The sequence below is a fragment of the Myxocyprinus asiaticus genome, chromosome 29, assembly GCF_019703515.2.
Source record: "Myxocyprinus asiaticus isolate MX2 ecotype Aquarium Trade chromosome 29, UBuf_Myxa_2, whole genome shotgun sequence".
Classification (NCBI taxonomy): domain Eukaryota; kingdom Metazoa; phylum Chordata; class Actinopteri; order Cypriniformes; family Catostomidae; genus Myxocyprinus; species Myxocyprinus asiaticus.
This window is the reverse complement of record NC_059372.1, coordinates 22107601-22131445: the sequence shown is the minus strand read 5'-3', so window position 1 is coordinate 22131445 and position 23845 is coordinate 22107601. Positions and strand designations below refer to the sequence as shown.

The 23845-nt window shown below is 39.8% G+C and overlaps 1 protein-coding gene across 2 annotated transcripts in view; it reads left to right on the top strand.

Annotated features, from left to right (window-relative positions):
- The window catches only part of c1qtnf12 (C1q and TNF related 12), a 35546-nt gene extending 15320 nt beyond the window's left edge, over window positions 1–20226 (top strand). The window contains exons 2-8 of one of the 2 annotated variants that reach the window (XM_051662080.1): window positions 4857–4961; window positions 5640–5751; window positions 5906–6087; window positions 10206–10314; window positions 12013–12106; window positions 14114–14192; window positions 17527–20226. In XM_051662080.1, the coding sequence (XP_051518040.1) occupies window positions 4857–4961; window positions 5640–5751; window positions 5906–6087; window positions 10206–10314; window positions 12013–12106; window positions 14114–14192; window positions 17527–17625 (780 nt within the window). In that variant the 3' untranslated portion in view covers window positions 17626–20226. Of the gene's footprint in view, window positions 1–4853; window positions 4962–5639; window positions 5752–5905; window positions 6088–10205; window positions 10315–12012; window positions 12107–14113; window positions 14193–17526 lie in introns of both variants that reach the window. The other variant, XM_051662079.1, reaches the window with a different exon arrangement.
- Window positions 20227–23845: the final 3619 nt, after the last annotated feature.

Genomic DNA, 23845 nt, shown 5'->3' with positions numbered 1-23845 from the left:
GTCAAAAGAAAAAGGGGAGAGAAAAAAATGACACCCAACCAAAAATATGAGCTCCTCTCATTCCAGTATGTGTAACAAAAACATGGGGTTACTTTGTTGCAGCTTAAAATGAGGCAAGTCAATCTGAAGAGATGCAGCATGTTTGTTTAACTGATAAGTGATCCAGTTCTCAGTGCCAAACCTAAACAAATTCCATTTTAGACAGCTCACCTCTACAACATGTCTCTATCTTTGTTTCTATCTCGACCGCAGTCACTTGAAGTTTAGGAAAGGGCTCAAGGAAATTCAATTAATATTTGTGGTTATTGCCATTTATAAAACATCTTCGGCTCTTCAACACTGTTGGTAGGTAGTTCTTCATAGTTATTCAAGTAATAATTATACTTCATATTTAGTTTGGTACAGTGCTCCTCAACCAGTGTGTTCCTTTGTACTAGAGCATTTTGGGTGATCCAATCACAAATGTACAAGCAACCCTGATAGCACACGTACATCACAAAGACATTAGTTTCATGTCTGTGTTTACATCTGTAAGACGTATTTTTTATGTTTTACGTTAAGGTGTATGTGTGTAAGTATGTCTCGGATGTCAATAAGACATTCAGCAGATGTCTTTGAGAAGTTTATGATTTAGAATGTTTGTAAATTTGACCTTTTTAAGATGTTTAGCAGATGTTAATTAGATTGTGATGCTTTCTAGATGAAAAGATCTCGAAATTTGCACATGTACGTGTGCTATCTTGGGAGACACGTCACCGTTACACCTGGTCGTCTCTTTTGACCACTTGTGTTTGGATTTCAAGGAGAGAGTCTCTGATTTCATGAGGGCATACATTAGTCTTTTCGTCTGTGTTTTACAAAATGACAGTAAAGCACAAAAAAGTAAAAGACGAGTGTAACAGTTAAAGGATGGGCAAGGAGGAGGCGGGAAACGGCTGAACAGCAAACATTTACATTTATGCATTTGGCAGATGCTTTTATCCACAGCAACTTACAGTGCCCTTATTACAGGGATTATTACAATCCCCCTGGAGCAACCTGGAGTTAAGTGCCTTGCCCAAGGACACAATGGTGGTGGCTGTGGGGATTGAACCAACAACCTTTTTGCTTACCAGTTCAGTGCTTTAGTCCACTACGCCGCCACCACCACTCCAAACATAAAGTTTAATAAGAAACTCAACATAAAACAAACATAAACAAACACAGACACACATGCAACGCGGCCGCGTGCGTCTCTCTCTTTCTCTTTCACGAACTGGCGCCTCCGGCTCCCCTTTATCTTGCTCTCCCGCTGATCACATCTTTGGAGGGGAGACGCTACCCTTCCGGCTGTTCTGTCAGCCGGTGGTCCACCCCGCCTCCTGTGAACCTGGGGGAGAGACGAGGGGAGGCGTGGGGAGAGGGAATGGGCGAGCGGAGACACAGAGAGAGAGAGAGAGAGAGAGAGAGAGAGGAGTGAGAGAAAAGAACTTGCTCGCTGGCTACCGGACGCGCTGTCGCCTGGTCCTCAACCGCTCCTCCGCCCTCTGGCAGACACCAGCTCGCTCCTTCCCCAGTGGACGGCAGCAAGTCCTCCGGCCCCTGGCGGATGGAACCGCTCCTCCCCTTCTTCGGTGGATGGCAGTGGTTCCTCCGGCTCTCGGCGGCCAGCAGCAACCCCTCCATCCCCAGGCAGACGGCCGCAGCTGCTCCCCTGGCGGATAGCAGCGGCGAGGAATCCGCGACAGTGCATCCCTCCTCCCCTCCCGGGTTTCGGCACCACTGTAACAATATAAGGATGGGCAAGGAGGAGGCGGGAACCGGATGAACAGTAAACCTAAGTTTAATGTCAAAACTCAAACTTAAAACAACATAAAACAAACACAGACACACATGCAGCGTGGCCGTGTGTGCCTCTCTCTCTCTCGAACTGGCACCCCCGGCTCCCCTTTATCTCACTCTCTCACTGATCAGCTGATTCAGCACTGGCCGTGCTTCATCTCGGCCCGGCCACACCCTCCTCCTTGTCACAGCGAGACAGAAAGTGCTAAAAACTGGCGCACAGTTTTTCTTAATTATTCGCAAAAAAGAATTCTGATTTCTTATAATGCAGTACCTGTAACTGAGCTTCTAATGTGCATGCTGCTCCTTTCTGTGCCCCTGTTGTGCGTGTTCATGTATGCATTTTTTACATTTTCCGATTGTATGCTTATTTACCTTTCGATCCGCACGTAACAGGCGAAAAAACGGCCATTACAGCTGTCTTTAGCATTGTCTCGTTTCAAACAGATCACCCAAAATGCATCTTAAAATTTAGATAACGGAATTCATTCATTATTTTTGATAACGTCAACAAACATGAAAGTACGGCTCTTATTGGCGCCATTTGCAAAGGATAAAAAACCCCAGCTGAAAATAATAAAGACAGCGGGTAGGGAGATGTGGGTGAAGTTAAATTTTATTTTCTAATTATGTTTTGTCTTCTGCTTGCTAATACTTTGCCCTCCTCTTGCGCTCTCTCTGTATTTCATTGGCTGTTGCTCATTGTCGGTCTCTCGCTTGTCAGGATGGTGTGCACACATGATGACAAGATGTCTAGATATCAAGCTGTTCTGAAAACTGTCGTAGTGTCTGGGACTAGTCTCGGCATGTCGCAAGAGTGCACACCCAACAAGATCATTCGTCGTGAGATCTGAGACTTCTCGTCACAGGCCAATCACAGACTCAAAACATCAAAGAAAACAAGCTTGAGTCCTGTAGTGTACACTAGGCTTAAGGCAGCATTGCATGTATCCTTCATGGAGAAGGCAGACAATGCATTGCGATGGGCTTTGTTAAAAAATACATCCAAGATGGCAGACAAAGCGAGAGAAACGTCAAATATAATTCTTTCAGTACCAAAAACTATAGATGAAAAAGAGCATGATTTTATTTTTATGCTTTTTAGGGCATTATGCCAATTCCAGGTTCCCCGCTTTGTCTCTGACAGGTTGATTGTTAGCTTAGCAACATGCTAACTCTATAGAAATCAATTGCGAGTCGATCTTCCCATGATCTTCATGCGAGAAACCCTGTTTGTGTTACTTCCTATGTATACCCAGATAGCACACATACATCTCCGAGATGTCTGTTTTAGATCTTTTCATCTGGAAAGCATTTCATTCTAATTAACATCTGCTAAACATCTTAAAAAAAATTATATTTTACAAATATTCAAAATCATAAACATCTTGAAGACATCTGATCTTACAGAGACTATTTAACAGAGACAGGCAACTTCTATAAAAATTAATGGGAGAAATTGGAGTGCCCAACCAAGGAGCTCTAAGCGATCAACGGTCAACAGTTGTAGAAAGGAAGTTCCACCTTACAGGTAAGAGAGCCAATCACCTTTTAGATACAGACATCACCTGTCAATCATCTCGAGAATGGGAAAATTGTGTTTTTAGCTAAATCTGAGGTAAAGAAGCACACTTTATGATACCAGTGTTGTCAGATTTTACTGCTGATTTGAAATATGTTCTTTGATCGTAATCTCGAACAACCGTTTTGGAGATTTCAGTCTTTCACCATTCAAATATATGTCATAACTGGAAATACCTTCCAAGTGAGCGTTCCAAAGATGGCCGCCAGTGGACTGACTTGCTAGAAATGTCTTATTGTCTTATTGACTGCCGAGAGGAAACATCTTATAGATGTGTTGCAGATAAGCAAACAACCTAAAAAAAAATCTTCAAATAGACGTTTGGGTTATGTGTGTGTGCTATCACGGAAGTGTTCCAAAATCATTCACTTATGAAGATCCATTTCCAGGATTCTGCCTTAGAAGAAAGCTGCATATTTAGGCAATATTTAGCAAGACAGCTAACTAAGTTTTGGAACAGACCCTTTTTAAATTCTTAAAACTACTATTGGGAAAAAAAAAAATTAATTCTAGAATCTTCCCAAAAAAGGGAGATGTTGTTCGCTTGGCTGATGATTGTTGAAGTCTTTCCAGTTCTGGATTTAGAGGGTTCAGACCACTGCCAAAGAGAAGGAGTTATATCAAAGATTGCATATTTGATAACCTCTCCCTCTCTTTGAGTTAGCTTGCTTCCTTTGAAAAATGAACGTCAGGCTGTGAAAGCTTATTGAAAAGAAGAAGCCAGCAATATTTCCACTGTAACCCATTGTACTGTATGTGTTTAGACAGTTGCATAAAGCAACCCACAGTGTAATGCAACATGTCTTGGCCTCTCATTTTTAGGTGAACAGTAATGTTTTGCTCATGGAAACTTGTTGAGAGAGATCAATTTAGAAAGGCTGTTTATTTTTCACAGACCCTACTGGGCAAAATTGACGTAGCACCTAAGTGAATTACTAAGAAGGAGTAATTAACCAAAGGGTAAAGTGCTCAAAAAAAAAATGTGTCTGAGTGTGTTTGGCATGAGGTAGTGCTGCATGCCACATAGAAGACCTATTCCTTTACAGCAGTTGTGAGGAGAGAGAGAGAGATTGAGAAGTAGAAGGGTAAAGAGTGCAACCTGCCTTGATGTCTGGCACCATTTAATAGCATCTTTAGAAATTTTTCCTATGAGGATTTGTAAACAGAAATTATGACTCATTGGATTTAGTTGCATAGCTACAGATCTTTTGCTTAAATATCTGATCAATCACACAGTTAATACTTCTCTCTATGACTCATCAAATGTATAAATGGGAGTAGCATGCCCTCACTCTCACGCTTATGTTGGAAAACAACCCTAAGATTTAGAGAAATTCTTATGTGTGCTATCACATCCTTATCATCTAAATACTAAAAACAGTACAAAGAGATACATTCCCAAAAACAACATATGTGCCCTAGACGTTTATCATATCTGGTTTTGATTCAGCAGGTCAGTGAGAACCAGAGAGTAGACCCTCTTGGATCATGGATGGATTTTGTGAAGAGACCTGTGGGCAACTTTCCCGGAAAATGCAGAAAGCGAAAACGACCACTGGTGCGGAAAATCTTTACAATCACATATTATCAAATGTCAGAGACTTAATTGACAGAAAAACATGCGACAAAGCTGGAGTGGTGCAAGGAGGGCAAAGAACATTTCTTTGCCAACATTTAGGGTGAATACAGGTAATTTAGGTTTTTGTTTTTCATATTTCTTCCTTTTCCCTCTGTATAGCTTAGTGGAGATCTTTAGCTATTTAAAAAGGTATTATGTGAGAGGCTAAGCCATATGACACCATATTTTAAACCAATGGCAATGACCAATTACCAGAAAGTGCCCCACTTTACCTGTATTCACCCTACTTGCCAAAGCGACTTAAGCGACAAGACATTGCATATACAGTATTGCATGAGTGACAAATTAATGAAACAGATGGCTAGAGTCACATGCCTAGCAGGCTTGAGGTTAAATTTAAGTGGCGATAAGAACTACTAAGTAAAATTGCAGACATAGGAGACTTCACTAAATGTTGAGGGATTGTGGATGTACATTTTTTATTGTAGGCTTATAATTATCTCTACCAAGAACTATTTTATGCATTGCATAATACATTCCTTGATACATTTCAAGCTGTGACATGTCTTTACATAAATGAGATACTCTTGCGATCGTAGAAAGAACTTTGAGGTTGATTTGAAATTACTGTAACAATTGTATTTCTTTGACTATCAGCCTGGTCCCCCGGGCCCTCCTGGGCCTCCAGGCCCTCAGGGACCCCCAGGATCCCCCGGGGCAGAGGTCACTCAAGAGGTCCTGCTGCAAGAGTTCAAAGAAATGATCAAAGGTGAAGACCTACAACACGTACAGCTAAAACCATCTAAGTGATTGTGATGGACATTTTCTATTCATTATCAAATGCCCATCATGAAGGTTAGTTGGGCATTCTGAGATGCATGATGATGAGGTGTGATGTGTCTACTTGTGTTATTCTTGAACAGAGGCCACAGAGAGGCGAGCAGCAGTGGACAGACCCAACGAGCCTAGTCAGCTGCCCACAGCTCTCATTACCCTAGAGGGCATGACCTCCTACAGGAGAATTGAAGAAGCCTTCCACTGCAAACTCAGAGGTCCTGTAGTTGTGGACAAGAAGACTCTGGTAGAGCTCCAGAACTTTCAGACAGTAAGTGTTGTACTCTTAAAGTGATCATATAATGAGGAATCCAGTTTTCTTTGAATGTAGCTGAATGTACTATGAAGACAAACTGTAGCTTTCAGAACTCAAAATTTCCTACACTGTCCAAAAAGAGCATTTATTGAAACTAAGCTGCCAAAATGGCTCATTCTGAACCTCCGCAACTTTCCACATTTAAAAGTCAGTGATGCTTATTGGATGATCAGAAACTTGGACCTCCAAGTCATGGTGAAGGTAATGAGTAAACAAGATAAATGCTATTATTCCTACACACCAGAAGAACTTACAGTAATATGTCAGAAAGTTCACCAAACCTTAAACTGTTCCTGATTATGTAAAGCATCTGACACTCTGCATCCTTCTGAAGTATCCTAACGTTGATAAAGTTAATATAATTCCTGATCACTGCCGTTTGATCCTAACTGTTTACAGCATATTTCAGCAAATATTTGGTGAGGCGACAGAGTCTCCTAAATAAGCACAAATTATAAGAGCAAATTGTTTTCCTAATAATGTATGGCAACATATGTGGACAGTGGGATTAAGTTATGAAATTTTAAATAATGCCAAGCCATAGAAAGTCAGATTTATTTTAATCATATTGTTTATTATGTTTCCAGGAGTGTGGGTTATTCATGTTTTTGAGACGTTACAGACATTACATCAGAAATTAGAATAATTAATTTTGATTCAAAGTAATGGCCAGCATTATCCAATCACTGCCAACCTTGTTAAAATAAAATTATACATTATAAATTCTGAATATATGTACTGATTAACATTGCCCCATGTCTGCCAAACATGGTGAGTGGTCCAAACATCATCTGCAGCCTGAAACTGAACTTTTGGTCTGATTTAGGAGTGAATGCACTTAGCTGCATAGGAAAGCTATAGGATGCTCCTTTGCTCCTTATTTAGTGAATGACTTAACCTTCAATGTGCTGTCTGTCTGCACTGGTCTCAGAACAGTTTGAAATGCACCTTATTTTCATCCAAACTCCATACAAAGCCTCTGAAAGCAACATTTTTCAGCTTTTGGATGAACCCATTGATTCTCAATGTGATAATGCACAGTGTATGTAGGATTTCTAAGGAAAAAATGCACTAAAGTACACATTAATGGCATATCGGATGAAACTAGATACTGTAATCTTCTGACTCAAACAGGTTTCAATGTAAAAACGTAATTAGGTTTCTTACCAGATGTTGTTTTGTTGGCGTTTCTCTCAAAGACAAACTCTGCTGTGATTGGCGCCATGTTGTTTTGTCACATGACTCCGGATGTCGAAAGTTTAACCCTTTACTGACAGCACAGAGTCTCCTGAACTGAGATCAGTCAGTTTAAATGAATTTAACTTATGCGTTGCATATAGCAAAGCCAGAATACACCGTCCATGCATGTGTATGTGGGGTTGCACGAGGATAAGATTTATATACTTCAAAGCAATACACTATAAATAAAACTAAAATACTGTTGGCTTTTATGATGGACGTACATCAAAAACTGAAGTATAAAATGTCCACATGACATAATGGTCATCGTTGTTTATTTATTATTTCCATTAATTTTCAGCTGTTTTTATCACCCATTTTGCTTCTCTTACTGCATTGATTTCCCTGTATTTTTACAGCTTATTGATCTTTCATCACCACAAGTGATTTAGTCATTAACGGTTATATCTAGATCTTTAACATCATCAAATGAATGGATGCAACATACTCAAAACATATCTGAAAAAGAAAAATGGGGAACTTTTGAGAGGTCAATTATGATATAACTGCATCAAGAGCACATAAGTGTTGACCGCCCAACTAAATAGAACGAAACAGGCCATAAATATGCCAGGGAGCAGCAAATTCACATTAATGCCAATTTGAATGAGCATTCCAGTGATTTGTGTTTATAGTATATAATAAAACTTCCAAAGTGCATACGTGACCATCTTCCTGTGGGAGCAGGGTAGGCTTTATCCAGAACTTCCAGAAATTCCAGTTTATTGAAAATTATTTCAAATTGGCTTGTTTTGGCTGCAAATTAATAGTTGCGTCTTCATGGTGACAGTTTTACAGATTACCGAATGCCATTTCTAAAAGCTTCCAATCCAACATGTGTGTTAAAAACACAACATTATTTAGGCCAGCTATGGTGTAAGAAGTAAGCTCCTAATTTGCTTTTGTCAAAGGGACATAAGTGACAAGACACTGGATTGGCCAATCAAGTAGGGCCTCAGCCACCCTCCTCCTAAAATATATATCCTTTTTCAAATGTGCCACTTTGCTTTCTTGTTGGTACAAAAGGTACTCTGTCTTGGGTTTTGGACTAGTGAGTGGTGTTGGTAAAAATAGACACTGTTTGAAACAGTGCGCTGTTTCAAGGAAGAACTTTGCCTGGTGGCGTTCTGATTAGGCAGACAGAGTATATATCAACCACTGACTTACACTGAAAATCCATGTTATTTGTGGAGTGTCCTCTACAGCAATCATGGAAAAAATTATCCAACGATCAATATAGACAATTATGAGTCACTCTAATTTCATGAGCATTTAAAGGACGTGTGTCATTTTTTTAAATGTTAAAATACTGTCCCAGCTTAATATGCAGAGACAACTACAAGTATGCCATTCATAGGTTGATTCCCATGAAATGTGTAAACACTGTGTGCCTCTGTTTTGCTATTAAACGATTGCATCCCAACCAGCCCGAAATAGCAAATCTGGCTTAACCAAGTTTGGACCGGGATTATATGTTTGATTGACCTGTTTGAAAACAGTCATTATGTCTGCAATTCCGTTTGATGACACTTGTGGCAATGACGTAGTCTTCTGCTGTTGTAGCCCATCAGCCTCAAGGTTTGACGTCTTGTGCATTCTGAGATGCTATTCTGCTCACTACAATTGTACAGAGTGGTTATCTGAGTTACCGTAGACTTTCTGTCAGCTCGAACCAGTCTGGCCACTCTCTGTTGACCTCTCTCATCAACAAGGCATTTCCATCCGCAAAACTGTCACTCACTGGATGTTTTTTGTTGTTGGCACCATTCTGAGTAAATTCTAGAGACTGTTGTGCGTGAAAATCACAGGAGATCAAACCAGCCCGTCTGGCACCAACAATCATGCCATGCTCAAAATCACTGAGATCTCATTTTTCCCCATTCTGATGGTTGATGTGAACATTAACTAAAGCTCCTGGCCTGTATTTGCATGATTTTATGCATTGCACTGCTGCAACATGATTGGCTGATTAGATAATTGCATGAATAAGTAGGTGTACAGGTGTACCTAATAAAGTGCTTACTGAGTGTATGTCTAGCTGTAGAAGTTTCATAAATCAACTGATGATATATGATTTTTACTTTTCTATATTAGAGAAATTAGGATCATATATTCTTTCAAATCTGTCATGTTAGTGAAATGGTTGTAAATCATTTTCACAACACAACACAACACAAACACAAAGCTGACTATTAATCCAATTTAAAAACACACATCAAGAGAAATCACATTCTTCTCCAGCTGTCTGTTTGGATCTAACATGTAATAAAAGGTATTTATTTTATGTGTTCTGAGCTGACAGCACAAAAATGGCATAACTGAAATAGTGTTTAGCACACTAATCTAAGGATTCATTATAAAAGGGTCTGGGTTTGGAACTCTTGGTGGGTTCTGGAGGCGTAATGCAGAATAATGTGGTCTGGCATTACTGCAGTGTGCAGTTATGATCAAAAACAGAATCAGAGAATTCTTGGCAGATGTCTACATATTTCTAGCCATTTAATGGTTATGTGCTCCCAAACTGAGCCCTAAAACTGGTTTATTTTCTAACACTGAATGCGGGATGCTTCGATTTGTATGTGGGTTTATTAGAGTGTGGAGAGTAAGAATTCTGCTGAAAAATTATTCTTGAGACATTTATGCTTGGAATGCTGGTCAACAATTTATGTGTCCATGTGTTATTCTTTTATATCTCTTCAAGTTATTTTCTTTTATAAAAAGTGACTGGTGTTGATGTTTGTCTAATAGCTTCTGCTTCATTGTAGAAACTGGTTATTTGGTGTGCGCTGTTCATTGTAAGCCCTTAATAATTCTCACCTGTTTCATACCTTCAGCCTCCTGCCAAAGGTGCCTTCCTCAGAGGGACGGGGATGGATCAGTCCACTGGCCGATTTACAGCTCCCGTAACTGGAATTTATCAGTTCTCTGCCAATGTTCATATTGGTAAGGAAAGGTTGAAAGGTTCACTTCACTAGTAACAAACATTCTATCTTTCATAATCACTGTCTTTTGTTGGTAATCTTCTTCCGTCTGAGAGATATGTTTTGTGGATATGACAATGATTTGGTTTGACTGATTGATTGATTGATTGATAATGAATGATTTGAGAATGCTACAGTAATTACAGTATTTTTTTGTCACACAAATGTATAAATACACAGTATCACATGAGCAAGTGTGCTGTTGTACTAAACACCACTGTGCTGATATTCAATACAACAGCACGATTGAGAGTGCAATATAACTTAATTAAGAAGTTAATATCGAGTAACACACATTTTAGACACAGTATGGCCAGTTATTTGTATACAGTATTTTAGCACTAGTGAAATAGTTCCAAATGTATAAAGTCAAAGCAGGATCAACCTTGTGTTTTCACTTGCAATGAACAGACAGTCTGTCTGGAATGTGGCAAACACAGACAAGCAAAATTATACAAACACTAGCTGGGTTTCCATCCATGTATTTTTATGAAAATGTTGAAATACCGCATACAAATGCAGGATGGAAGCACCAAAACAGACACACAAAATTCCAAAATAGCATAAAGAACATATACGCTTACTTAAGGTGGATACATTTTTAATTAGATAAGAAGACATGGGCATAAACTATGATGAAAACACATTTACCGTATATATTCCTATAGAATCAATATATATAGAATATTGAATATTCATTTTCATTTTTATTTTGCACCAATTTACCCAGAAGTGCTGATTTTGTTCTTTTAAACACATGGCATGGAATGGAAATGTTGCTTTATTCGCAAACTGTTTTTGCAATAATATGAATTTTCGTATAAGTTATACTAAATATTTCGGAATGCTGTTTTTCCAATCAGATTAAAGCTCCAGAACTAACTGTTGTATAAAATGTTGGATAAAAACTATTTTTGCTATGTCAGCTCCATTAGAAGATGTAATGAATGTATTTCAGAGCTGGTACATTCTCAATTTCCCCATAATTTACAGTACATTCCACCCTTGCTGCATTTGTTTTCTGAGATTAACGTTGGCAATCTTGCACGATTTTGCAAGTTGAAAGAGAAATATTTGGTGCCATGCCTGAAAGTGCTCAGCCATATTCTTTATTGTTGATTCATGCTCTAAAGGGAGAATTAAGTGATCTTGTTGACTTCATGCTATCAGAGTGAAAGCTTACATGGAGTTACACTAAAATAAGCCCCAGGGACTCTCAGTGCAAAACTCTCCTAAGCTGTGGCGCCACCATGCAGCTCCGGGAAAAGGAATTGGCTCTCTGCAGTAGACTGTGGCAGAAAATCAACATCCCCAAACAAATTCACAAATCCACTGCAGACTTACAGAAAAGACCAATGTTTAGACGCGGCCGGAGGTCAAACATGACTGGCTCTGGCATCTTGGGCCCCAGATTCAAAACTCTGTCAAACACAACACTTCAACAGCCTGTAGTGTTCATAATACAGCAAACTTTACAACAGTTTAATGTGCACTAATGAAAGTATTCTCAGGACTTGTTTTCGAAAAGGGGGGAATATAATATTTCTACATAGATTGGCTTTAATATATTACTTAGATGCTGCATTCATTTTCGACTTTAAAAATAATTGGTGTGTTGAGACTTCTGAAATTTACAGTGCTTGTTTGTACTTTGTTGTAGACCACACTGAGGTGAAGAAAACTAAGAACGAGCTGAGAGCCAGAGACAATATCAGAGTTTTGATCTGCATTGAATCACTGTGCCACAGATATACGTAAGTTTCCACCCTCTCACGTTAAAGGAATAGTTGAAATTTCGGACATAATTTACTCACCCTCATGTCATTCCAAACCTGTATGACGTTCTTTCTTCTGTGGAACACTAAAGAATTTACTGGTTGCTCTTCTCAATACAATTACAATATATAGGGACTGGAACTTTCAAGCTTCAAAAAGGAGGCAAGAGCAGCATTAAAGTATAATCAAAATGTGGTCCATGTGACTCAGGTGCAATATTCCAAGTCTTCTGAAGTCATATGATAGTTTTAGGTGAGACAGATTGAAAGACAGATCGCTATTCACTGAAAATCTTGACATCTGCCCTAACTCTCTTTGAGGAACTGATTTATTGAAAAGATTTTAAATAATAATTATTTCTCAAGTCGGACCTCACTACTTGTCTAATGAAAGTTATACCGGTTTGGAAAGACACAAGGGTGAGTAAATGATGAATTATAAATAAATTTGTGTTTTGCCAACCAGAAGTTGTGCTGGCTACTCAAAATTTCTTGTCAGTTTTGGTGACTTTAGGTCAGTTCTGTTAGCAAAACTATCCAGGAGAAAAGTTGACACCATCAAGAAGTAGGTTCCAAGGCACTCTTCAGTTCTTCATTAAAACTTTATTAAGGTGTCTATTTCTTATTTCATATTAGAAACAATTAAAAAATTGTTATAAACAGTAAAAAAGGAGAAATTTGGATTGCAAACCCATGCGTACTGGCACAACTGCCTTCTTCAGGGTACTAAGCTGACACCAGCAATTTTGCTAGGAAAGTAATTATGTTTATATTATGTATAATTTACCCACAAGTAGTCTATTTATTAGAGTCAAACATTCGATTTTAGACTCAGCATCCACAAGCCACATCCACATCAATATAAATTCATGACTCAGGCTCTAAGAAATACATCACTTATGATGTAAATTTGTATTTTTCTTGAGCTCCTTTTTAAATTCAGAGCATGTGGTTTTTATTTCGGTGGCTTAGGCGTGTGAGCGCATGTCATAAAAATCCTCTTTCGCAAATTAAACCAAAATGATTTTACTTAAAAGGGAAGAAAAAACAAAAACTATTAGGGTTGCAAGAGCTGGTGGAGACAGAATAGGGGTTGCAAATCAGGATAAATTCTCTTTCAGTGTTTGTTGGTTGTTAGTCTAACAGTGGCTGGCAAAGACAGCAGTCTCTTGCTCTTTGTGTGTAACGCATGGGCTGTAAAGCATGTTGTCTGTTCTAGTTTGTGTGGAACCAGCAAGGCATTTCCTGTGTTAAAGTGGAGCAGGCTTTTAAAAATGTCCTCTCACCTTCAGTCTGGTGCTTGTCACTTTAGTAACCTTTACTACCCCACCTTTGACTCATAGGATTCCTGTTGGCCTTAGCAACCAAACAGGAGTGTAATTCTTAAAATGTATCACTGGAAAACTCTGACAAAGAGTGTTTTTATGTAACAATATACATATAGTATATCTTTGAGTAACCTTAACACTCTGCCATGATCCATATCGGTCTAAAACAACCATAAAGGAAATATCTAGCAATTATACTACTTCATTTTTGGTAAATGTAATAAATAAAAAATTTAATAAAAGCAAATATTAAGTTCAGTTTTCCCATACCGCATTACACCACCAGAGTCACTAGGAAATCCAAAGGATGTGAGATAAAGCTCATTGAGATCAGTTAGAAAGAAAACATAAATGATTGATTCTCCATAAAAAAAATTTCAACCAGAGAAAAGCAGATAGTTGAAGTGTGATTAGAGGGGCCTAACCCATGCTGTGCATTCTGATCTGGGTCAGAGAGTAAGACTGTCACATAGCTTTAGTTTTTGCGTTCAAGTGGAAACTTTTAAATGAGCTGGTTCAGTGGTGATCAAAATAGTGTCACAGACACATTTCTGCCACCAAAGACTGTAATAACTGCTGAACCTGTCAAGGGGAAATTGTAATGATTTCTGAAATCTGCAAATGAATCAATTTTCAACTTATTCTGTTCTTTGTACAGATCCTTGGAAATGATTGTTGGCCTTGAGAGTAACAGCAAGATATTTACAGTGTATGTCCATGGACTGCTGGAACTTCAGGTAAGCCTTAGGGAAGTTGATCCATTCCATCTTCGATATGTCCCGCCCAAACTTCTTGTTTCAACGGAAAATGCATCAACACAGCAAAAAGTACTAGCTTGTTACAGGGTTGCTGCAAAGTTTTTTAAAATTTAAGACTTTTAAAGACCTTTTTCAAGACCTGAACAAATAAAATTAATACTGTATCCCCATACCAAAACAAACCCACACAATCTCAAAATAAATAATGTATCACAGACTCTTACTAAACAGGCAGGAGCACACATTCAACATGGCCTTAACAATGCTTATCAGTAAAACAGGGTAGGCTATATGCAAGTATAAAATACTCAAGACATGTTTTCCACATATACAGTATATCACATTAAAATTGGTTTATCTACCATTATATAAATAAATATAAATTAGAAGTCGACCGATATTGGATTGTGCTGATTCGATAATGTGTTGAAAGAAAGCCAATTAGTCTGCCAATAGTTTTTAAAATTGGTAGCCTATAGTAAATGTTCTTAGTCTTTTCTTCCTGTGATGGGGAGGGCCAGACAGAGGCTACAAGAATCCAAGCTGCTCATTCAAACAAATAATGGATATAAAATGTGCACTCCTACAATAACCTACAACGTATTACAATATAAACAATTAAAAGTAAACACTGTTCATCAAAACTACATCATCATCATCAACATTTGATCTTTAGTGATAGCTTGTCATAAATTTCTGATATGGCTTAATGATTGCGAACTGCTCTGCAACAGCTGGAAACACTCAGAAGCCCCCGCCTGCTTGGAGAAAATGCAACAGTGCCGCGTTTTCACTTTGAAGGACGCAGCGCATGCATTTGTTTAATTAAATCGTATTTTTTTTAAGTTTGATAATCACATTAGGTCATATCACAATTTCTGTCTTTTCGCCCCCAAATTTAAGACCTTTTTAAATAAAAATTAAGACTTTTGTTGTATCATTTAAGATATTTAAGACTTTTTATGACCTTACATTTTGGAAAACTGAATTTAAGACATTTTAAGACTTTTTAAGGATCCGCGGGAACCCTGTTGGTAAACCAGTTTGATTTGGTTGTCTAAGTCAGAGTTTCTCAGCTGGTGGGTCACAACCTTAAAATGGTTGTTGGTGTGTTCGGATAGGGTCTCAAACAGCAGGGAAAGAACAATTAATTTTACATTTCCTCCACTGAAAAATTTTAGGTGGTCGCCAAAGCAAACCTTTGGGCCGTCGAGGCAATTGAACTATATTCAAATCACATTCTATGCTTTATATGGGCTAAATATACTTCACTAGTTTGCTGGTTCATATAAACCCAGACAGCAATAAGGTAAACAGGTTTGCCGTGCTGTCCATAACTGAGGGGCTCGAGCACGGGACCAGGCTCGAGCCATGCGATCCCCCCATTATGTGGTTAGGAAGATATGTTAAACAAGGTTTTAGAAACGAGGTGGCAAAGGGGAGGAGGAGGGATGCTGGTAGAATGTCGCTGGAGCGAGGTAAGCGACCGCTTATACAATGGTGGCCTAAAGTTTGGAATAATGTACAGATTTTGCTCTTATGGAAAGAAACTGGTATTTTTATTCACCAAAGTGGCATTCAACTGATCACAATGTATAGACAGGACATTAATAATGTGAAAAATTACTATTACAATTTGAAAAAAAAAATAAAATTGTTCAGAACTCCTTAAACTACTTCAAAGAAGTCTCATCAAAAAATCCTCCACGTGCAGCAATGACAGCTTTGCAGATCTTTGGCATTCTAGCTGTCAGTTTGTCCAGATACTCAGGTGACATTTCACCCCACGCGTCCTGTATCACTTGCCAAGGATGTGGCTGTCTTGTCGGGCACTTCTCACGCACCTTACGTGGAGTGGTGGTGGTGTAGTGGACTAAAGCACTGAACTGGTTAGCAAAAGGTTGTTGGTTCAATCCCCACAACCACCACCATTGTGTCCTTGAGCAAGGCACTTAACTCCAAGTTGCTCCAGGGGGATTGTCCCTGTAATAAGGGCACTGTAAGTCGCTTTGGATAAAAGCATCTGCCAAATGCATAAATGTAAATGTACAGTCTAGCTGATCCCACAAAAGCTCAATGGGGTTAAGATCCATAAAACTCTTTTCCAATTATCTGTTGTCCAATGTCTGTGTTTCTTTGCCCACTCTAACCTTTTCTTTTTGTTTTTCTGTTTCAAAAGTGGCTTTTTCTTTGCAATTCTTCCCATAAGGCCTGCACCCCTGAGTCATTCCTCTACTGTTGTACATGAAACTGATGTTGAGCGGGTAGAATTCAATGAAGCTGTCAGCTGAGGACATGTGAGGCGTCTATTTCTCAAACTAGAGACTCTGATGTATTTATCCTCTTTTTTTTAGTTGAATCTGGGCCTTCAGCATCTCTTTCTGTCCTTGCTAGAGCCAGTTGCCCTTTGTCTTTGAAGACTGTAGTGTACACCTTTGTATAAAATCTTCAGTTTTTTGGCAATTTAAGCATTGTATAGCCCTCATTCCTCAAAACAATGATTGACTGATGAGTTTCTAGATAAAGCTGTTTCTTTTTTTGCCATTTTTTACCTAATATTGACCTTAAGACATGCCAGTCTATTGCATATTGTGGCAACTCAAAAACAACCACAAAGACACTGTTAAGCTTCATTTAATGAACCAAATAGCTTTCAACTGTGTTTGATATAATGGCAAGTGATTTTCTGGTACCAAATTAGCATTTTAGCTCAGGAATAAGGTGTTGGAGTGATGGCTGCTGGAAATGGGGCCTGTCTAGATTTGATCAAATATGACTTTTTTCAAATAGTGATGGTGCTGTTTTTTACATCAGTAATGTCCTGACTATACTTTGTGATCAGATGAATTCCACTTTGGTGAATTAAAGTACCAATTTCCTTCCGAAACAGCAAAATCTGTACATTATTCCAAACTGTTGGCCACCAGTGTATACCCATGCAATGTAATTGATAGGATTAGATGAACAAGCTCCTCCCGAATTTACGTTTGGAACTACATTTCTAATGTGAAACGCGTATTTGTGCGGTGCCATGGAAGCCTGGTTTTCAGGCAAGAGTGGCCTGAGACATTAAAGAACCACTTGTGCCAATAATTCACTGTGCTCTATCCTACTCTATCTTTGGAGCGTGCATGTCATCCGGACTCCCCTAGATATCACTGCGCAGACCACAAAACTGATGATACTGCAGCATTTTCTAGTTTAATACTGGGTAATAAATTGTAAATTGTTGACATCAACAACAAAATTTGTCACTTGATACATGCCATTATACTTAAAATACTTGAATAATGTGATGTTTTCTTTCTGGTAGGCTGGCCAGTACACCTCCATATTTGTGGACAATGCAGCTGGAGCATCCATCACAATACAGAATGGTTCAGATTTCATGGGCATGTTGTTGGGGGTATAGCCTTGTTTTATAGCCAGGTTAAATCTGGCAGGCCACATAAGACTGCACATAGCTCCACGTTGGACTATCACCCAGAACCAGATTTCCTCATAAGATATTATTTGACTGCCACTATGAAAGCTGTTGGCTGATCCATCTTCATGGAAGAGACATGGATATTGAAACCAACAAAGCAACTAAAGACAAAGACAGTTGGATATAAACTAAAAGACTTGACTGAGGACAGTCCATATCTGCCTTTCCCCTGTTCTGTCTACAGTGAGGTTCTTGCTTCTTCAGAAAAATTAAACATCTTTTCAAATCCAAAAGCAAAATCATTGGTATCTGTGTTCTTATAGGATGGCACCAACAGACCCTATTTTGTGATATACACAGCAGATGTATAAAAATAGATTTTTGTACCTTGACATTGATGCATAATTGTGTTATGTCATCTTGCTCTTCATAGTTAATCATGTTTATATACACAATTTGTTTTCAACAATGAGAGGTGTCTTAGAGTATGTCCAATACAAGAGCTAATCTCTGGGTTTATATATGGGCTTTATGGGCTTTTGGAGGTAAAAAATGCACACCTCCTCCTCTTGTGCATACATGACTGTATTGTGTATTTTTAAATATCACAAGCTATACGTTTTATTTACTAAGAAGCTCCAAAAAGCATGTTTTAGGACCTTGATCATGGATAAACAATAGATTTTCTATTATGCTTTGCCAAAAGAAGGAAATAGCCAAATATAAAGAAAAGCAAATCATAGTGACTATGAGTCTATTTTTATGTCCAATCACTAACAGTCCCAGACAATAGCGCTGATCCAGTAGAGTGGGAGTGTGTACTTGGAAAGCAGCTGCCATGATCGATTATGCCTATCAGAGTCCTGCTGAGTTCACGTCTTGTTTACTGCAATGCCAAATACGTCATAAATGAACTCTCTTTGTTTTTAACATTTCCTTTGGAAGCATTCTCCAAATTCTCTCTCTTTATGTAAGTGTATTGCTCTGATTTTTTTGCATCTTTTTTGTGCAAAGGTTTAATTCTTTTTGATAAACTTTAGTAAATACAGAAATTAAGATGCAAATATACAGTATCAACACATGTAATTTGACATACAAATTATTTATGTTTACATTAAATGTATCTGGCAATTAAAATAGATGTTTTTTTAAAGTGGTTTCTAGGCTTCCAATAGATCCCAATACAAGTGAAAGTAATGTAAATGAAGCAAAACCATTTAAGCATATTTACTTTGCAATAGCTTGTATTGTGGTGTAATGGAAATCAAACTATATTCAGTAAATGTAAAATATCTATTCACCTGGGCATACTTGCGGCTGACTTTAAATGACTTTTATGAGCTTTGAAATCTTGCGAACATTCTTAATTCTCTGCTCAATAAAGCAGGCGGGACATGCTGCCAGTGCTTTTGAAAGTTCATAGGCAGCACTGCATACTATAACTCATGGAAAATATTCTTTACTGCAGTAGTGTGGAAAATGCTTCTTTGCATCATTTGCATTGTAAATAATCTAGGATACCTCAAATACCTTGACAAACATTCACACATCTGAAAGACCAATGGTGGTATGCCATTTGTGTACACTAGAGAGTAATCTCTGAAATACAATCATTTAAGTGTCATTTAATCTTGTCATCAAATGTCATTTAGAATATCCTATGGAAAACAAGGCACTCACAGTTGCACAGATACACAATGTTTTTTTCTACAAGACCAGTGGTTTTTCAAGTCCCTGCGAGCCACTGTGCCTTCAAGCCTCATCTTGAATAAATAGGAAATGTTGCTGTTTTAGAGAACAAAACTTTTTATTAGAATGCTTTTTAAATGATTACTTTTGTTTTATATGTCCAGCTTGCCATTTAATTGATCAGGTTCTGCTTTAATACCATTCTCATCACATCTCTCAAGAGCAAAAATGGCACTCAATTTAAGCCAATACAAAGTAGTATAAAGCTCTGTCGTTCCATTGTCAATGTGCAGTAAAACCATCTGCAGTTACTGTTTAATGATACAATTTGTTTTCTATGGAGATAGGCTTCTTAGAGTAAAGCTACACTATTAAAAAAAGGGTAACCTGCAATTGTAACCTTAAGTATCTATTTCTACTCTCAAAATGTCCTTTGTTGGTGTAACTTAATAAAGTCAGGTTGATTCAGTTATATTAAATAATATTTTTGACTTGAATAAAACTAGTACATTTAGATGTAACCATATGAAGCACATTTAAAATTACCTGACAATTTTTTTTTACAGTGTACAGGTTTATGTGTGGGGCATAATGGTCTAATACCTTTTGGAGCTGTAACCCAAAATGCACACCTCCTCTTGAGCATGAATGTATTGTGTATTTTTAAATATCACAAGCTAGACAATGTTTTCTTTTTGGCTCCAAAAAGCATGTTGTAGTAGCCTGATTATCGATAATGAATAGATTTTCCATTATGTATGGAAAAAAGAAGGAAACAGCCAAATACAAGAAAGAAAAGAAAATCAGTGACGACGACTCAGTTTTACAACAGCTTGACTTAGTTAAACGCTTATTACGTGAATAATTTACACATGAAAGACTTCAAACACTTGTGACAATGTTGCACAACTTTTCCTTTGCACTTAGGAATAATGATTAAAACATGAGTACTAGTTACACGGTGTCAGCAAGTAATCTCTTTCAGCTGTTATCATTATCAGCATGTGCACAGTAGCCCTGGCACATTTGAACTCTCCCCCATTGACTTCAGTGCAGTTACTAAACAGAAATATGTTTTGTAAACTTACGTTCATCTGTGATCAGAGGGTGGCTAAAAAGGATGAATAAAACTCCAAAACTGATATAATTATGGGTATACTTTTGGAAAGTGTCCTGCAGTCTGACTCATTCTAAAACTATTTTAAACAGCATTTTGCAATTTTCTTTATAGTAGTTGTGCATGCAGACCTAATATTCATTGAGAGAATGCATGGAATATTTGCACTTTTAAAAATTTAAATTCATTTGAAAATGCAGGACATTTAAAATGAACAACACTAAAATAAAAAAATAAAATAAAAACAATTTGGAGTGGGATTTACTTAAAAAATTTGAAAATAAATAAATAAAATTAAATTAGGAAACAATTTCCAGGCAGAACTTGCTAGTAAATTTAACAGACCATATTTTCAAGTAAAGGCTAAACACAATTCTTGGTGGCTTTAATTAGAAATTCTCTAGTAAAGTTTACTTGTTTCAAGTAAACTTTACACATTCTTTGTTTGTACATTTTACTTAAGCAATGTAGCACTGAATTAATCCAAGCTTTTAAAAGTGTATTATTTCAATGCTTTCTTAAAGTACTTAGTCATGTGACACACACAAGCATTCCACAGAGAAGCTTATTGCATGCTATGTAGTCTATTAGACAACATCACCTTGCTATAATGGCAAAAGAAATAAGATCCAGAACAGCACATGCAGACCTCAACACACCATGATGGTAACAATCAACAGATTTTTTTTTTTTTTATCATAAATGGGTAATTTTGAGTAGAAAATGAACTTCAGATTTCACTAAGTAAGAATTTACCAAACCTAACTGTGAAATCAAAAACAAAAACAGAATAAATCAACATGCAAACAGTCAAACCATGCAAGCTCATAAATTATACAAGCCTAGTGAATGCTGGAAACGTCTCGGTTACTGTCGTAACCTCCGTTCCCTGATGGAGGGAACGAGACGTTGTGTCGATGTAGTGACACCAGGGGTCGCTCTTGAGAGCCCCGATCACCTCAGATCTTTGAGAAAAGGCCAATGAGAATTGGCGAGTGGAATTTGCATGCCACTCCCCCGGACATATGGGTATAAAAGGGAGCTGGAATGCAGGATTCATTCAGGTTTTGTGCTGAGGAGCCGAGACACAGTCCCGGCCATTTCAGCGGCTAGTACAGCGTTGTGACAAGAGGGACACAACGTCTCGTTCCCTCCATCAGGGAATGGAGGTTACGACAGTAACTGAGACATTCCCCTTCTGTCACTCACTCGACGTTGTGTCGATGTAATGACACTAGGGGTCCCTATGGAAAAATGCCACAACAGCTGAACCGTGTTACGTGAACTGCCGATGCAGGTGCAAGCAAGCTGCTGTGTGCGTAATAGCAGGTGCATCAGACTGCACGTAACCTCCCCCAATGCCCCAAAAGACGTCATGTAGTTCCCCACATCCCTGAGGGGGGGAAGTGACGTAACTAGCATGGGAGGCCAGCCGCGGCCTTTTCTCTCTATGTTTTCTCTCCACAGAGTATTAGATTCAGCTGGGGCCATCTAACGCTATCATATGCATCGGGGAAGGTGTTCTTTTCCTTTCCTATTCTTTCAGGGGGAAAAGACCCCACAGAGACCACATCCTGCCCAAAAGGGGAGATCAACATGTGGAAATACGACACATGGGCTCAGCAGCCGCACATGGAAGAGGCGCGGTAGTAGGTCCCACCACGAAAAAAAGGGGTGGGGGGGAACTCTACAAACACAGCAACCGGGGGTCAGAGAGAGCTCTGCCCAAGGGAGATGCAGGTCCGCCAACAGGAAGACCGTACCGCGGAATATACATCACAGGGGTTACCAGAGTAATTGGCACCTGTGGAGCATCTATCCCAGTACAGGGCATATTAGACCCCATAGTGGGGCTGGCTGCGAACTCCTCCGCTGAGTTTGCAAACCATAGGGCTAGGGAGGAAGGACATCCAGGGTCCACGACTTCGTGAACTCGACTGGGAGTAAAAGCACACGTTTTCACCTCAGGGGAGCTGTTCCGTATTACCGAACTCTACCTGTTCGTACCTGAAAGAACACGGGACGAAACCGGCTCAACCCGGAGATTGTAAAATCTCACGAAAGTACTGGGTGTTGCCCAGCCCGCTGCTCTGCAGATGTCTGCTAGAGAGGTGCCATTGGCCAGTGCCCACGAGGACACCACACTCCTTGTAGAGTGTGCTCAAACCCGCAAGTGGGGCGGGCACAGCCTGGGTCTGGAAGGCCAATGCAATGGAAAGCAAACCGTAGAAGGGTCTGTGTCGAGGTAGAACCGAGACGTGAAAGTACGTGTCCTTCAGGTCTTCTGCTGCAAACCAATCTTGATGCCGGACGCATGCCAGAATGTGTTTCTGCGTTAGCATCTTGAATGGGAGTTTGTGTAAGGCCCGGTTCAGAACTCGCAGGTCCAAGATTGGCCGTAACCCACCGCCTTTCTTTGGTACAATGAAGAAAGGGCTGTAGAACCCTTTTCCCATCTTGGCTGGAGGTACAGGTTCTATCGCGCCCTTGCGTAGAAGGGTCGCGATCTCCGTACGCAGGGTGGCGGCGTTCTCGCTCTGCACTGAAGTGAAGTGGATGCCGCTGAACCGGGGCGGGCGCCTGGCGAACTGAATCGCGTAGCCGAGTCGGATGGTCATGGCCAGCCACCGCGACGGGTTGGAAAGCGTTAGCCATGCGTCCAAGCTCTGGGCAAGGGGCACTAAGGGGACGATCACGTCTGACGTACCTGGGGGTGGGGCCTCATGGTGGGGGGGAGCAGGCAGTGCCACGTCGAGGAGCGTTGCTTCGACCCGAGGCGGCTGCGCTGAGGGGGACCTCAAAGGGGGGGCCGCATTTGCGGGGCCCTGGCTGCGAATGCTCGGTGTCTGGTGGCTGTGACAACGGTGGCCGTGCACACCGATTATGTGACCCAAGGAGTGAGGAAACCGCTCTTTTTTTGACAATTTGGTTACCGCAGCCCGTTCGGGGTGCGGCAAACAAAAAAGAAAAGAAACGAAGGATTTACCTCCCGGCCCTCCAGCGGGGGATGAAGTGGTCTGGATACCAGCTCCGTAGCGGACGTCTCGCTCCCTGGGTTGTCCGTCTCAGGGGCGTTTAGGAGCATTCCGGGCCCTCGTGCCGGCCCGAGAAATGGGGGGCGTCAGCTTCCTGTGGGGGGCTCTACGCCTGATCCACCTGATGGACCTCCGTGTACCCGTGGACCGCCCCACCGTTGAGGGTAGTGGGAGCGGACGAACCCAGAAGTCTGTTTCGGGCAGCGAAAGGTGCCCTCCATGGCCTTGTGAGTGGCCACAAGAAAGGAACGGGGGGGGTGGGGGGTGGCCGTGAACGGAGCCCCGAACCCAGGAACCAATCAACAAGCCACGAGCGCTCAGGGGAGGCTGGAGGGTTCCAGTCCAACCCGATACTCGCGGTGGC